General features: G+C 41.5%; 1 protein-coding gene across 2 annotated transcripts in view; it reads right to left on the bottom strand.

The window, feature by feature from the left end:
- Positions 1-14,133, bottom strand: part of Pcsk5 (proprotein convertase subtilisin/kexin type 5) — a 409,270-nt gene that overhangs the window by 360,840 nt on the left and 34,297 nt on the right. For both annotated transcript variants that reach the window (XM_057777813.1, XM_057777814.1), the window contains exon 2: positions 3,676-3,780. In XM_057777813.1, coding sequence (XP_057633796.1) covers positions 3,676-3,780 — 105 coding nt within the window. The remainder of the gene's footprint in view (positions 1-3,675; positions 3,781-14,133) is intronic.

Here is a 14,133-nt window from a genome sequence, read left to right as displayed (position 1 = left end):
TTTGTTTCAAAGGGTGCATGAACTGAAAGTCTGGTCACTAAGGGGATGTTTAAGGGGGGAGGGTTTTCTGGGAGAGATAAGTAAGTCCCACAAGAGTGCTATTTTAAAAGAGCCTGCCTGGCCTACTCGCTGGCTTCCTGTCTTGCCCTTGAAAAATCTCTCATACACACTCTCACCATCATGCCATCAACACAGTGACACAACTATGGGGAATCCTTATCAGAGATGACACTGGAATGTTTATTTGGTCTTCAAAACCATGTGCTAAGTAAATTGTGTGTGTGTGTCTTTAAATGTATTTTGACAAAAATTTTATTAAGTACTTACTGATTAAGGAAAGGAAAACACTATATTGGAAGGAGAAAAAGACAAGATCTCCTGAGTAAATTGGGAGTGTGCAGGGTCACAGGAGAGGGTAGAAAGAGAAAGGGGGGAAGGGAGGGAAGCAGGGAAAAAAAGTATAGCTCAATAAAAATAATTTTTAAAAAAAAGCAGTCAGGAAATTTTAAAAAAGAAAAAAAGGAAAAACAGCTATATTTATTTACTTATTTTAAGGCAGAATCATTCTATGTACCCAAGGCTGTCCTCAAAATCATGATCCTTCTGCCTCAGCTTCCTAAGTGCTCAGATTATCAGGCACATCCAAACTGAGTGAAAACAGGAGTTTTAAAGTAGAGAGCCCACCCCAACAACAGAGTTAAAGTTGGTGTCTACAACAGGACAAGCAAGCATCCTGAGCCCCCTAGACGGTGCAGAGAAAGGGGTGTCTGCACCCAGCACCATGGGGCCAACAGCATTCCTATGGAACTTGAATCCAATCAGAAGGACAGCACAGCCGACATAAAATGTACTGCATTACGCTATTGGCGTATACCCTTCCAAAGCAGAGAAAGCTGAAGAGTATAACAGAGTGAAGAGGACTTGGGAGACATGACATCTCAAGGTGATCCTGGACCACAGAAGAAAGCACCAGAATGTAAAGTCTGTATATTAGATAACAACACTGAGTCAATGTTGATATCCAGACTTCCATTATTGCATTTATGATTACAGTGTAGAATACCCTCATGTTTAATGAATGCATAGTTGAGTTGTTTACTTATTTAATGCTGTTGGGAGAAAAAAACACAAACCTCAGGAAGGAACATATTTGTAACTCAGTCTGCAAATACCCATGTGTATGTGTGTGAATGTGCACGTATGTAGACAAATAAGAAGAGAAGGGAGAGTGGAAAGCATGGAGCATCTGGAAAGCTATTTTTACAGCTTCATGCTAATTTTTTAAAAGGTTGGTGAGTTTTGTTTTGTTTGTTTAATTAACTTTGAAGAGGGGAAAAAATATTGCCAATTGAGCCTAAGCTTGTTGAGGGGGTTGGAGGGGGCAAACAATGCCTTCTATCTCCTTTCCCCACAAACCCCAACGCTGAGAAGCACCAGCCTATCCTGAGGGTCCCTGAAAGCTTCTCTGGGAGACACCAACAGATACCTGGGAGCCTGACATGGGGCTGGAGATACTGGGGCTCAGGAAATAGTCAGCGAACCGATGGGCAACAGAAATACAATGGAAAGGGTAGGGAACCCCACCTTTGTGGTAGTATGAGTGGTAGTCATGCGCAGAACTGCAGGGGTAGAGATTCAGGCCTAGCCCTACTCTTGGGTATTCCTTTAATTGAGGAAGAACAGAACCGCACAGCTGCCTCTGGGCTGACTTAACTGGCCTTGCACCCCTGGACTGGGTGAGAAGGGTGACATTCAGGTACTGAATGTCCCAGGATCCAAGGTTTCTGCTGGATCATACACAAACTATTTCATACACAGAGATAAGAAAACCATGATGCCTAAGATAACATTAAGAATGGGAATTGCTCCTTATTCGGTAAATCCTTCCTCAGGTAAACAGTCTCGTCACATTCCGTTCCTAATTCTCAAGCCAACTTTTCAAACGCATGTGGACTTTGCACATGAGGTTTGAAAGAAAATTCATGCTAATTGCCAAAGTTCAAGATAGTTGCTTAACAGACGAAAGAACCGTGACTTTGCTTTTAAAACGTAGCAAATTCAAACTGTCCCAACATACTACTTTTCTAGAAAAATAGTCTAAATAGAAATAAATATGTACACATTATCCACAGGCTACTATACCACACAAAAGGAAGAGCCTGAAAGAAATGTGATTTTTCTAACTACCCGAGATATAATTTCAGTCAAGAACACTGTGCCATAATATCCTAAGGTAATATTTCAAGGAAAAATTAAACAGAGTGTGGTGACTTAATAAAAATGCTCCCCGTAAATGCACAGGGAGTGGCACTATTGCAATGTGTGGCCTTGTTTAAGGAAGTGCGTCAGTAAGGGGTGGGTCTTGGGGTTTCAAATGCTGAAGTCAAGCCCAGTGTCACTCTCTGTCTTCTTGCTGCCAGCCTGTCCGGATATAGAACTCTCAGCTATCTCTCCAGCATTATGTCTGCCTGCATGCCCCAATGCTTCACACCACCAAGATAATGAACTAAACCTCTAAACTGTAAGCCAGCTTTAATTAAATGCTTTCTTTCCTAAGAGTTACCATGGTCATGGTGTCTCTTCATAGCCACAAAAACCTTGACTGAGACACGGAGTAAACCATGGCCCATAACAGAAGGCAAGACTCCAAACCACACGCTGAATTGCACAAAAATTCACATAAGAGCATTTTTAACAAGGAATATAATTTTCCAAGAGCCTCTAGCTGAGGCTGTTATGCTTGCTGGTAGGGGCCTGATTCTCAATCTATTTGAGAATGAGTTCTATGGCAGACCAAAATCACAATGGAGGGAAAGAGGCAAAATAACCTAATCACTGAATTATATACCAGGAACCCACAAAGGGCCTAAGGCAAGCTGGCAGAGCTGTCTCTCCTTCTCCGTTATTTAGCACGTCTGGGAGAGCTAATTCTACAGAGGTCAGTTCCTGCCTCCTACTTAATTAATAAAGACAGCTATTTAACTTGATGTCAGTGTCTTGGTTGTCTTCTCTTAGTTTGTACCCAATATTTATCAGTTCCCACATCTCATGCCAAACCACCTCATGTCATCACATGGGAGACCTGTATTTGTCACTACTTCCTGCTAGGGTCTCCCAGGAGAACACTGTTATACGGCTCAAAAAAGACCAGGTGCAAGAAAGATATTAGACGGCCCCCCTAAAAGTGGGAGCTGGCTTTTGCCCCAAAGGGTTCAAGCATGCTTTCTCTCCCAGACACAGTCTGCTTCAAGACTATCCATGCCAAGAAAAACAGCAAGTCTTACTGGAAGCCAATTTTGACTTAAGAGTACTAGCAGGGAGAAGTCACCCATGGAGCTCAGAGGACCTCACGCTGCATGCAGATGAGAGATGACATAGTCTTCCTTTAGACACGTTTAATTGATCTGTGTTCTCAAGCAGCAGCCTCTCACCATCCTGCATAAAAGCTCATATCTAGGGCTAACCCTGAGCCTCTCCACATGTGGGACGCCAGTGGCAGGTCAATAAAAATCTAGCCATTGAATAGTGTTGCCCGAGAGCAGATACTGAACCAAAGGATACTGTGACAGATCTAGAAACAGGAGCCTCGGGCTTGGTCACGGGCTCCTTGTGTTATCACCAATGAAAAATGCAGGAGCATGACTTCTTGGTCCCCATCCAATTGGTTTTCCTTACCTTTGGTTCCATGGAGATGAAACTGTGGGTTCCTCTGCTCGAGAGAACAGACCTTTTAAAGGTCCTACTATGGTAGAAGTGATAGTAGTCCTTCAGTGCGCCGATCTGCAGAGACAGGCAGGGGAAAGCACAGGGGAACATGTTAATGTCTGAGGACAGCCTGCTTCCTTGTTTTTCATTAAAATAAGAACACAAAACAAAAAGCCCCATAAATTATGCAGCTGCCTGATATACTTAAATGTCACTTGAACCTTGGTGGTCACTTTTCAAAAGAAGGACACCCGATATGAAATATGAGTGTCCTTCAGGCAGTGACTGCAGAACTAAAGATTCTATTGGGGCAGTTAGCTTCTCCATATCGCCTGTTTAATGTTTAATTTATATGCAGCATTTTAAGTAATGCTATATCAGTCTATATCCAAATGTGGGGAAGAGGGAAAAAGTCAAATAGCTCTCTAGTTATAAAAAAACATTGCATTCTGTTTGCTGAGAGACGGACAGTGAAGGGCATTGATGGGTTATTTACACAGTTAATTTGAAACATGTCTTACGCAGCTGATTATTCTCAGAGATAGCAGCACTACTTAGATCAGGAGACAGGAGGCACAGCCCTCAAGTGAAGCAGTAGCTTCTAGAACAATCTTTGAGTTCAGCTTCCGGGGATAAATGCTTTTATCTACTTTATTCTCGTCTCTTAACATGATTTCATTTTCTCGTTTGTATTCTTTCTCAGTTAAAACCAGTAGGTATGAAAGTATGCCCAGTCCACTTTGATAAAGAAATGAACAAAACATTCAACAACTGTGTTCTCATAGTGAAGGGGTTGGTAAAGTGCTTGGCACATAACATGAGGACACGAATCTGGAGTCCCAGCACCAAAGTACAAGCGAGGGGGCCAATATATATAACCCAGCTGCTCGGAAAAGGAATGCAGAGACAGGAAGATCCCCGAGACCTGCTGGCCAACTAGGCAGCTATTCTAGCTGATCAGCGAGCTCCAGGTTCCCTGAGCGACCCTGTCTCAAATAAGGTGGAGACAGACACAGAAAGACTCACTGAAGACACCTTGCCTTGAAAGCTCAGCTACTGGAATTTGGTACCTAGAACCCACATAAAGGTGAAAGAAAAGAAATAAGTCTACAAATTTGCCCTCTGGTATCCCTACACACACTGTGACACACATGTACTCCTCACCCCTACATACAATCACACATGAATAAATTTGAATTACAGAACAATTGAGGGAGGTCGATTCTGACCTCTTTGTATACCTATATGCGTGTGTGCGCACGCACCCGCACCCACATACGCATACATGCTGTGGATCACCCAGCCACACAGGCAAAACTCGTGCCTCGTGTCTCATTTCAGCTGACACCCCAGCTAAAGAGCATGTACTCTTGAGCCTGTGTTTTCTTTTCTGGAAAATTGGATTTTGGGCTAGTTAATTTCTAAGACCACTGCAGCGCTCATATTCCATTCTTTAACAGTGACACTTTCCTTGCTTCAGGCAAATACAATAAATGCCTAATTCTCTAGACACTCATGGCTCTGCACTGAAGGAATGACCACTGTGAAGATGTTTTCCAGCTGGTACAATGTAGACCTTGGGCTTTCTTAACTAAAACATTATTGGCCCAGGTTTTTTTTTTTTTTCATTATAAACTGTGGGTTGTTTTCTCAGGCCGGTGTCCTTGTCACGTCTCTACCACATGTTCGGTGTCATTTTGACATTGTCTCCTTTTGGAACTTGGGACATCGCACTATCATTAAAACTCAAGAGAAAGTCCAAAGCCCCACAGCTTTGATTCAAGTGGAAAAGGCCCTGACCAATACAGATGACTCAAAAGTAAGTGAAATATAGTGCCAAGGACGTCCCAGTGAGTCCTCCATCTCAGCGGTCCTGAGCAAGGGGAGCAGGAATAGGTCACGGGTCACAGCCCCACTTCTGGGCCTGCTCAGGAGGATATCACGAAAGGTGTTAAAATGTTGAAGTTTTAAGAGTCAAATTCAAGAGTGACTACATAATTTTCTGAACAAAAGTCTTAAGCTTTTTATTACACATAGCTTGTGAAGTTCTCCTTAAGTAAATATAGTAGTTTGGTGGAAAGAACACATATTTCCTCGGGAGGAACCTTGAAGAATTGACCATAAGCAGGCATAGTACAGACGCGAAGATCAGGAGTTCAAGTCAGCCTTGGGCACATGGTGAATTCAAGGAAAGCCTGGGCTACATGAGACCCGGTCACAAAACCACTCCCATACAAAGAAACTCTGTGGTACAGGAAATGGCTGGATTCAACCCAATCATTAAGCTCCAACTGTGGGTAGAACTCATCCTGAGGATGCATTCAAACCCACTGAGACCTTTCCAGTGTAGACTGAAATCGCAGGCTAAACCAACATACGAGAAGTTGTCAACTGGATCTGCTGTCTCAACTTCAGTTGATTTTGGACCTTGGATGAATCACTCAGCCTCTTTGCATGTTAGTTTGCTCAGTAGAAAACTGAGAAGCTCACAGGAGGCAGTGGAGGCAGACACTGGTCATCAAAGTACACAGGCTTAGGGGGAGCTAAGGAGATGGGTTCAGTGCAGAAAGAACTTCTCAGGAAAGCATAAGATCCTGAGTTTGAATCCCACAAAGGCAGCTGCTGTAGTGCACATCTGTAATTCTAGCGCCTCCACAGTGAGAAGAGCTGCAGAGACAAGAGAACCCCAGAAGCTCCTGGGTTAGATAGAATAGCATACACCGGAGTGCACAAGAGAACCTGCCTCAAGCCAGGGTTGTCCGCTGAGGTCCCACATGTACTGAGGCACACATGTGTGCACACATACATGAGGTTTTAAAGAGACTATTTGTGGCTTGGTATGGAATAAGTGTTAGAACATGAGGTGTCTAGTCCAGTCACTGCTTGGCACGCCATCACTGTTGGAAGCCTACTAGCTTCCCCTCTCTCAATGTTTCTGGTTCATCTTTCACCCCTCGTTCCTTGTCAGGATTACTTCTGGCCCACACTGTCATTAGCTCTTCACTTCCCAGCCCTCATTGGCAAAAACTAAGCGTTGATGGCACAGTGCTGTAGGTATGTCGGCAGCAAGGGTGGTTCTACCAGATTGGTCAAAAGTATAAGATGAGATGCCATTTGAGGATGCATCTAACCATGGACCCCACCTATGTCTACAGGTCTTTTCTGCAGATAGTCGCCTATGGACAGCTGTCAGAGTAAACTTCACAAATGTTCAAAACACTCAGCTGTCAACAAGAGGTCATTAATTCTATACAAATAAAAATAATTCCAAGTCCATGATACAGTGAGTTAAGAATTAAGAAAAGTACACACCCTAGGTAACTATTATGTGGCCCAATTAATGCAAAGAGGAAAAAGGAAGGATTTATAGTTGTAAGAATATTTTAAGATAAAATTAAAAAAAACAAGAGGGACCTTCCTTTCATTGTTTATGCATGTAGTTTTTTATTATGATTTTTAAAACTCATTAAAAATCAAAAAGAAGTAGAGAAGCTTCTTTGAGAGGTGGACAAGGGTTGATGTAGAAACTCAAAATGGTACAAGTCCAGAGAGGAAGGATCTATGGAGAGCACAGCTACAGATGGGCAGTCTTTATCATATCCAATTCTCCCAAAGCTCAGGCACCATCGCAGAAGAGGAAATAAAAAATTCCAAGAGCCAGAGGTCAGGAAAAACCAGAACAAATCACTGTCTTCCAGTGAAAGAAAAGCTTTCCTAGTAAACTCGCAGGAGCTGTTGCCCAAGATTAAGCCAGGTCACATTCCAGCATGAAAGGGAAAGACATGCCCAAACTCCGCCTCTCAGTGGGCAGTTATTAGGAAGTCAGTTTCTGTAAGAGTCTGGTCATCCAGCGGATGGTCCCATGTATGTGAACATATGAGCAGCATAAATTTGATTATTGGTTGGTTATTTTAAAAAACAAACAAACAAACAAACAAACAAAAAACAGGTCACAAAATTGGGAGGAGTAAGGGGAGTAGGGGTGGATCTAGGAGGAGGTGGGAAGAGGGAGTCTGGGCGAATATGATCAAAATACAGTCAAAATACATTGTATATATGTATAAAATTCTCAGAGAATAAAAATATATGCATTTTTAATTAAAAAACTGAAATAAAATACACATATATTCCAGTCATTTTTCCAGGGCATACACTCTTTAAGTTCCATGTAGACAGTAAAAAGGCTACTTCTACCCAGGCCACCAAACCATACAGCCATAAACAATACTGTTCCTCTTGGGGGATTCTGAGTTTACAAAGCTGGGCAGTGATGCAAATTAATTTTTTTGGTTCACGCCTCATTTACTAAAAGCGGAATTTTTTTTTTTTTTTTTTTTTTTGGTTTTTCGAGACAGGGTTTCTCTGTGGTTTTGGAGCCTATCCTGGAACTAGCTCTTGTAGACCAGGCTGGACTTGAACTCACAGAGATTCGCCTGCCTCTTTTGGTGGCGCACGCCTTTAAAAGCGGAATTTTTGTCAGGCATCTTCTTCCTCTCCTACATATTATCATATTTAGCTTAATTCCCAAGAGTTCTGGAAGCTAAATATCATTAGTTCTAATTGACCAATGGAGGACCCCAGGGTTCTAGGAATACCCAAACACATACTGCTGGGATTAAGTGTGATGAGCTTGGTAACGATCCACTAACATCAGGGTGAGCTTCGTTTGGTTCCGTCATGGACTCTGTGAATGGCCTTCTCAAGTGCACAGCTAAGATGCTAAGCTCACCTTATGTAGCACATGACCAGACATGGTACAGAGTGTACTGGCCAGGCATGAAGTAAAATCAAACATCATCAGGGCTGTTCTTGAAGGACCTGCTCACTGTGTCAGAGGTCTTAGCATCTGCTTCCCAACTGTCTGAGCATTTTCTGGAATATTATGGGTAATAGTACTTTGTCTTATTTTGCTTGTTTATTTTGCCATACTTGTTTTGGTAAGCCGGCAAGAAACTGCAGAGAGTCTAAGAGTTGTACCTGTGGTGACAACATAGAGTAGCTTTCTAATCCCTTAGCTTTCCAATAGTGGACCAGGGTATGACTATGAAAATCCAAGGCAATACCGAAAGCTTGACTCTCCCTGTTGTTTCCACTCTTTTGTTTTTGTTTTTATTTTTGTTTTTCCAAGATAGGGTTTCTCTTTGTAACAGTCCTGGCTATCCTGGAACTCACTTTGTAGACCAGGCTATTCTTTAACTCGCCAAGATCTGCCTTCCTTTGTCCTCTAGGAGTTGGGATTAAAGGAGTGGACCACCACTATCAGGCTTGTTTCCACTCTATTTATTAACATAAACACCTTCCAAATTAGTGGACCATAGATCCATTCTTTGTAGTAGGCTCCTCTGACAACTCCGAACTGGACAGACTGGAACTTCTTTAAAACTAGCTATGCATCTACACAGTCAGTTCAGAGATGCTCTATTGCATAGCTCCAGAGCCACGGGCTATTGACAAAAACAGGCCACAAGCTCCTGGATGACCTGCCATGTCCACCTTGCTATCGTGCAGGTGAAAGGGTGCTTCTGATCTTCTCATGCAACTGTACCACCTGTACGCCTCAAATACTTTTTATGTCAGATGATACTAGAATGATCCTTACAAATGCAACCTGGATGCTAGGCTACATCATACCCCTGCCTAAAGTCCTTTCATGGCTACTTTGGTCCTTAAATAATAATAGCTATACATAATACTTTTTTATGAATTTGTTTCTAAAAGCCAATCAGAATTGGAGGCTCACAGTAAGTACACTTACACAGGAATGGTTGGTTACACTTTGGCTAACTCACTGAATGAATATACTCAGGGCTGCAGGATCTGGCCTGGCTCTCCTCTGCAGTCTCACCTTCTCCCCATTTCCTGGATTCCAGCCATGCTGGCCACAGACCTTCAGTTCCATGACTAAGCCATGGGTGCTGACACCTCTACCAACAGCACCCTCACTACCTCCATTTTCTCACACTCAAACCCTCTTTCTCATCCCTTATGCCACGCCTCAAATGAGGTCACAGCTCCATTGTATCATCAGGGAATCCTAAGATGTGCCTGGAGTTTAACACTGATTGGCACAAGTATCAGTCTATAACCAGCACCCCCATCTGCCTGCATGCTCCACGGAGGTTGCAATGTGTCTGTTTACAGTTCAACACAAAGAGGATCACAGAAGAGCTTGCGGAAGGATCTAACACCACAGTCACTGAATTGGGAAAATCACATACAATAGAGCGCCATATTGTTTGGTCTCTAGTAGGTTTAGCCGACTGAGGCTGATTTCAACAAAAAATGGTTTCATTTGGCCATAACTGGAGTACCAGTTCTGCCAAAGTCATGTGATTGCTACAACTGTGGGTTTTGAAACGCTGTTGTTTGCAAACCAGCAGCAGAAGGAACTGAGTGCATTCATCCAACTACTTTGTCTCATCTAAATAAAGCAATCCATCGCTTTCCAAGAAAAAAATGCATACATATATAAGCATATTTATTTCTCATTTATTAATATGGATGTCCCTTATTGGCATGAATTGTGTCTTTTATGTTCTTTTGATAGGACTGAGCCTGCTGAGGACATTTAATAAACATTAAGAAGAAAAATGTTGTAGCACGTTGAGAGTTATTAAAAAAAACATGAAAGCAAAACCAGTAACATCTATAAACAAGTTTCCATCTAGGTCCTTTGGGGCAATGTAAGATAAAAGATGACTCTGTTTATGTCATGTAAGAGCAACAAGGACCAAAAGAGGGGACATTATATAATTGATGCAGGGACACTATAAATTTATCAGGAACAAATGAGCTACATCAGGGCCCAACTATGCACACCACTGTATAAAGGAGAAAGAGGAATGGCCTTGGCCCTGGACGCTCACGTTCTGCACAGATGTCCACATTGTTTTCCGCCTAGCAACCAACTCTGCTAAGATGAACTTCATCCTTTGTTCCTAACTCTCCCAAGCCTTTGAAAGTGTTGCCTTTAGTAGCAGCCTCTCAGAATTTTCTTATAACTATACTATCTATAACAAAGCATATTCTGGAGAAAGATTTTCCAAACTATTTAAAAATAAGGTGTGAATGACTGACTATAGAACTCAGTGTCTTGGTTTCTCCAGGCACATCTGAATGTATGAATGGACGTATGAATGAAGCAAAATAAATGAGTCCATTTATTTATAATTGTCTAAGCTTTTCCTGACAGCTTCCCCATGTCCCTGACTCCTCCTATCACAGGTAAGATATGGCAACAAATGGGCAGTGCTGGGCCCTACTTACATGCTGGCTTGGCTCCTAGTAAAGATCTAAGTGCCCTTCCACAGATCACTAGCCACCAAAACACTCATCCATACTCACAGTGAAAACCTATTGGCACAGTATCTCCCTACGAATGGTTTCTATTTCTGCAGAAGAAGCCCTCACCTTGCAGAAGCCTGCCCAGGCCTAATACATGCTCTGCATGTGACAAACTGGACAGTGCCAGGCAAACCAGGGCAGGCAGTCACCCAGTTAGAAGCAACTTGATAAATCTATCATTTCTTCTGGGCTACCTGTCTGCCTGGTTTTTGTTCTTATCTCTTCAGTTAAGAGACTTCTTCAAAGTCTCCATTTCCTTTTTGAAAAGTAATTTATTATACCTCTGTCCCACAAATTAAACTCCTAAAATGGGCAAACATATAAAATCTATTAACGTAATCCACTATATAAACAAACTGAAAGAAAAAAACACAACATATTCATCTCATTAGATGCTAAAAACACCTTTGACAAATTCAACACTCCTTCAAGATAAAAATCTTGAAGAGAACAGGGATACAAGGAACATACCCAAATAAAGGCAATATACAGCAAACAAAAAAGCCATGATCAAGCTAAACAGAGAGAAACTCAAAGCGATCCCACTGAATTCAGGAACAAGACAAGGTTGTTCACTCTCTCCATGTCTATTCAATATAGTACTTGAGATTCTACCTAGAACAATAAGACAACAAAAGGAGATCAAGGGAATACAAGTTGGAAAAAAGTTAAACTCTCACTATTTGCTGATGATATGATAGTATACATAAGTGATCCCAAAAATTCTACCAAGGAACTCCTATAGCTGATAAACACTTTCAGTAAGCAGGATACAAGATTAACTCAAAAAAAATTAGTAGCCCTCCTTTATAAATGGGCTGAAAAAGAAATCAGAGAAACATCATCCTTTACAATAGCCACAAGTAACTCTAACCAAACAAGTGGAAGACTTGTATGACGAAACTTTAAAATCTTGAAGAAAGAAATTGAAGAAGACATCAGAAAATGGAAAGATCTCCCATACTCTTGGGTAGGTAGAATTAACATAGTAAAAATGGCAATTTTACCAAAAGCAACCTGCAGATTCAATGCAATGCCCATCAAAATCCCCCCCAAAAATTCTTCACAGACCTCAAAAGAACAATGCTCAACTTCATATGAAAAAACAAAAACCCAAGATAGTCATAACAATCCTATCCTGTACAACAAAGGAACTTCTGGAGGCATCACAATCCCTGACTTCAAACGCTACTACAGAGCTACAGTACTGAAAACAGCCTGGTACTGGCATAAAAACAGGAGGACCAATGGAATCGAATCAAAGACTGGATGTCAACCCAGACACCTACGAACACCTGATTTTTGACAAATAAGCAAAAAGAATATAAAATGGAAAAAGGAAACCATATTTAACAAATGGTGCTGGCATAACTAAATATCAACATGTTGAATGAAAATAGATCCATATCTATCACCATGCATAAAACTCAAGTTCAAATGGATCAAAGACCTCAACATAAAGCCAAACACACTGAACCTCATAGAAGAGAAATTAGGAAGTACACCTGAATGCATGGGCACAGAAGACCACTTCCCAAATATAACCCCAGCAGCAAAGACACTGAGAGCAACAATTAATAAATGGGACCTCCTGAAACTGAGAAGCTTCTATAAAGCAAAGGACACGGTCAATAAGACAAACAGCAACCTATAGAATGGGAAAAGATCTTCACTAACTCTACATCAGACAGAGGGCTAATCTCCAAAATATACAAAAAAATTCAAGAAACTTGACATCAAAAGAATAAATAAGCCAATAAAAAATGGGGTACAGACCTAAACAGAGAACTCTCAACAGATGAATCTAAAATGGCAGGAAGACACTTAAGGAAATGTTCAACATCGTTAGTCATCAGAGAAATACAAAACAAAACAACTCTGAGATTCCATCTTACACCTGTAAGAATGGCCAAGATCAAAAACACTGATGACAGATTATACTGGAGAGGATGTGGGGTAAAGGAAATGCTCCTGCATTGCTGGAGGGAGTGCAAACTTGTACACCCACTTTGGAAATCAATATGGTGATTTCTCAGAAAATTAGAAAACAACCTACTTCAAGACCCAGCAATACCACTGTTGGACATATACCCGAAGTATGCTCAATCATACCATAAGTAATATGCTCAACTATGTTCATAGCAGCATCGTTTGTCATAGCCAGAACCTGGAAACAACCTAGATGCACCTCAACCAAAGTGGTATATTTATACAATGAAGTACTACACAGCAGTAAAAAATAATGACATCTTGAAATTTGCATACAAATGAATGTATCTAGAAAAAAACATATTTGGTAAGGTAACCCAGAACTAGAAAGACAAATATAATATGTACTTACTCATAAGTGGCTTCTAGACATAAAGCAAAGAAAACAAAAACAACAGCAACATCGTAGCTTTCAGGACTCCCTGGGTATTCGGTTATCAATTTCCAAGTAGCTGTGGCAATACAGTTATGAGCTTAAACATGACCAGGTGTTTTGTCCTGGGCTTTAGCATCATCTTGTTTCATCTCCAAATAAGCAGAATCTCAAAGTAGGTACCTTTCCTGGAGTAACGGACTAGAAATGGTTTTTCGTTTTCCTTAGTTCAGGGTGGCCTCAAACTCTCTCTGTAGCTTGAGGATGACCCTGAACTTCTGATCTTCCTTCCTGCTGGGATTCTGAACCCAGTTTATGCAGTGCTGGGGATCAAACCCAAGGCTTCCTGCATAGGAGGTAAGTACTCTACCAAATGTGCTATAACCCAGCTCCTGTGAATGATGCAAAACCATCACATAACAAAGACATTAGGACATCTGGTACTTACTGAAGGATTCCCTGTACTGCATCCACCTTCTCCGGCTCCAGAGCCCAGCAAAGGAAAAGAACTATTCTAACGTTGTAGACAATGAAATTGAGCTTAAAGCCAAGGAGAGATTAAGTAACATGGCCAAAGGAGGAAGTATCTATGCAAGGCTTTGAATGCCACGTCAATCCGACTTTAAAATCTAATATTTCCTAATCAGAGCACTTTGATTTTTGACCCAGGGTGACCACAAACTCCCTACATACCCAAAGGATGGCCTTGAACTTCTTGACTC

The sequence above is a fragment of the Chionomys nivalis genome, chromosome 8 (genome assembly GCF_950005125.1).
Source record: "Chionomys nivalis chromosome 8, mChiNiv1.1, whole genome shotgun sequence".
NCBI classification, from domain to species: Eukaryota; Metazoa; Chordata; class Mammalia; order Rodentia; family Cricetidae; genus Chionomys; species Chionomys nivalis.
Note: the sequence above shows the minus strand (reverse complement) of the source record. Positions and strands in the feature narration are given on the sequence as shown.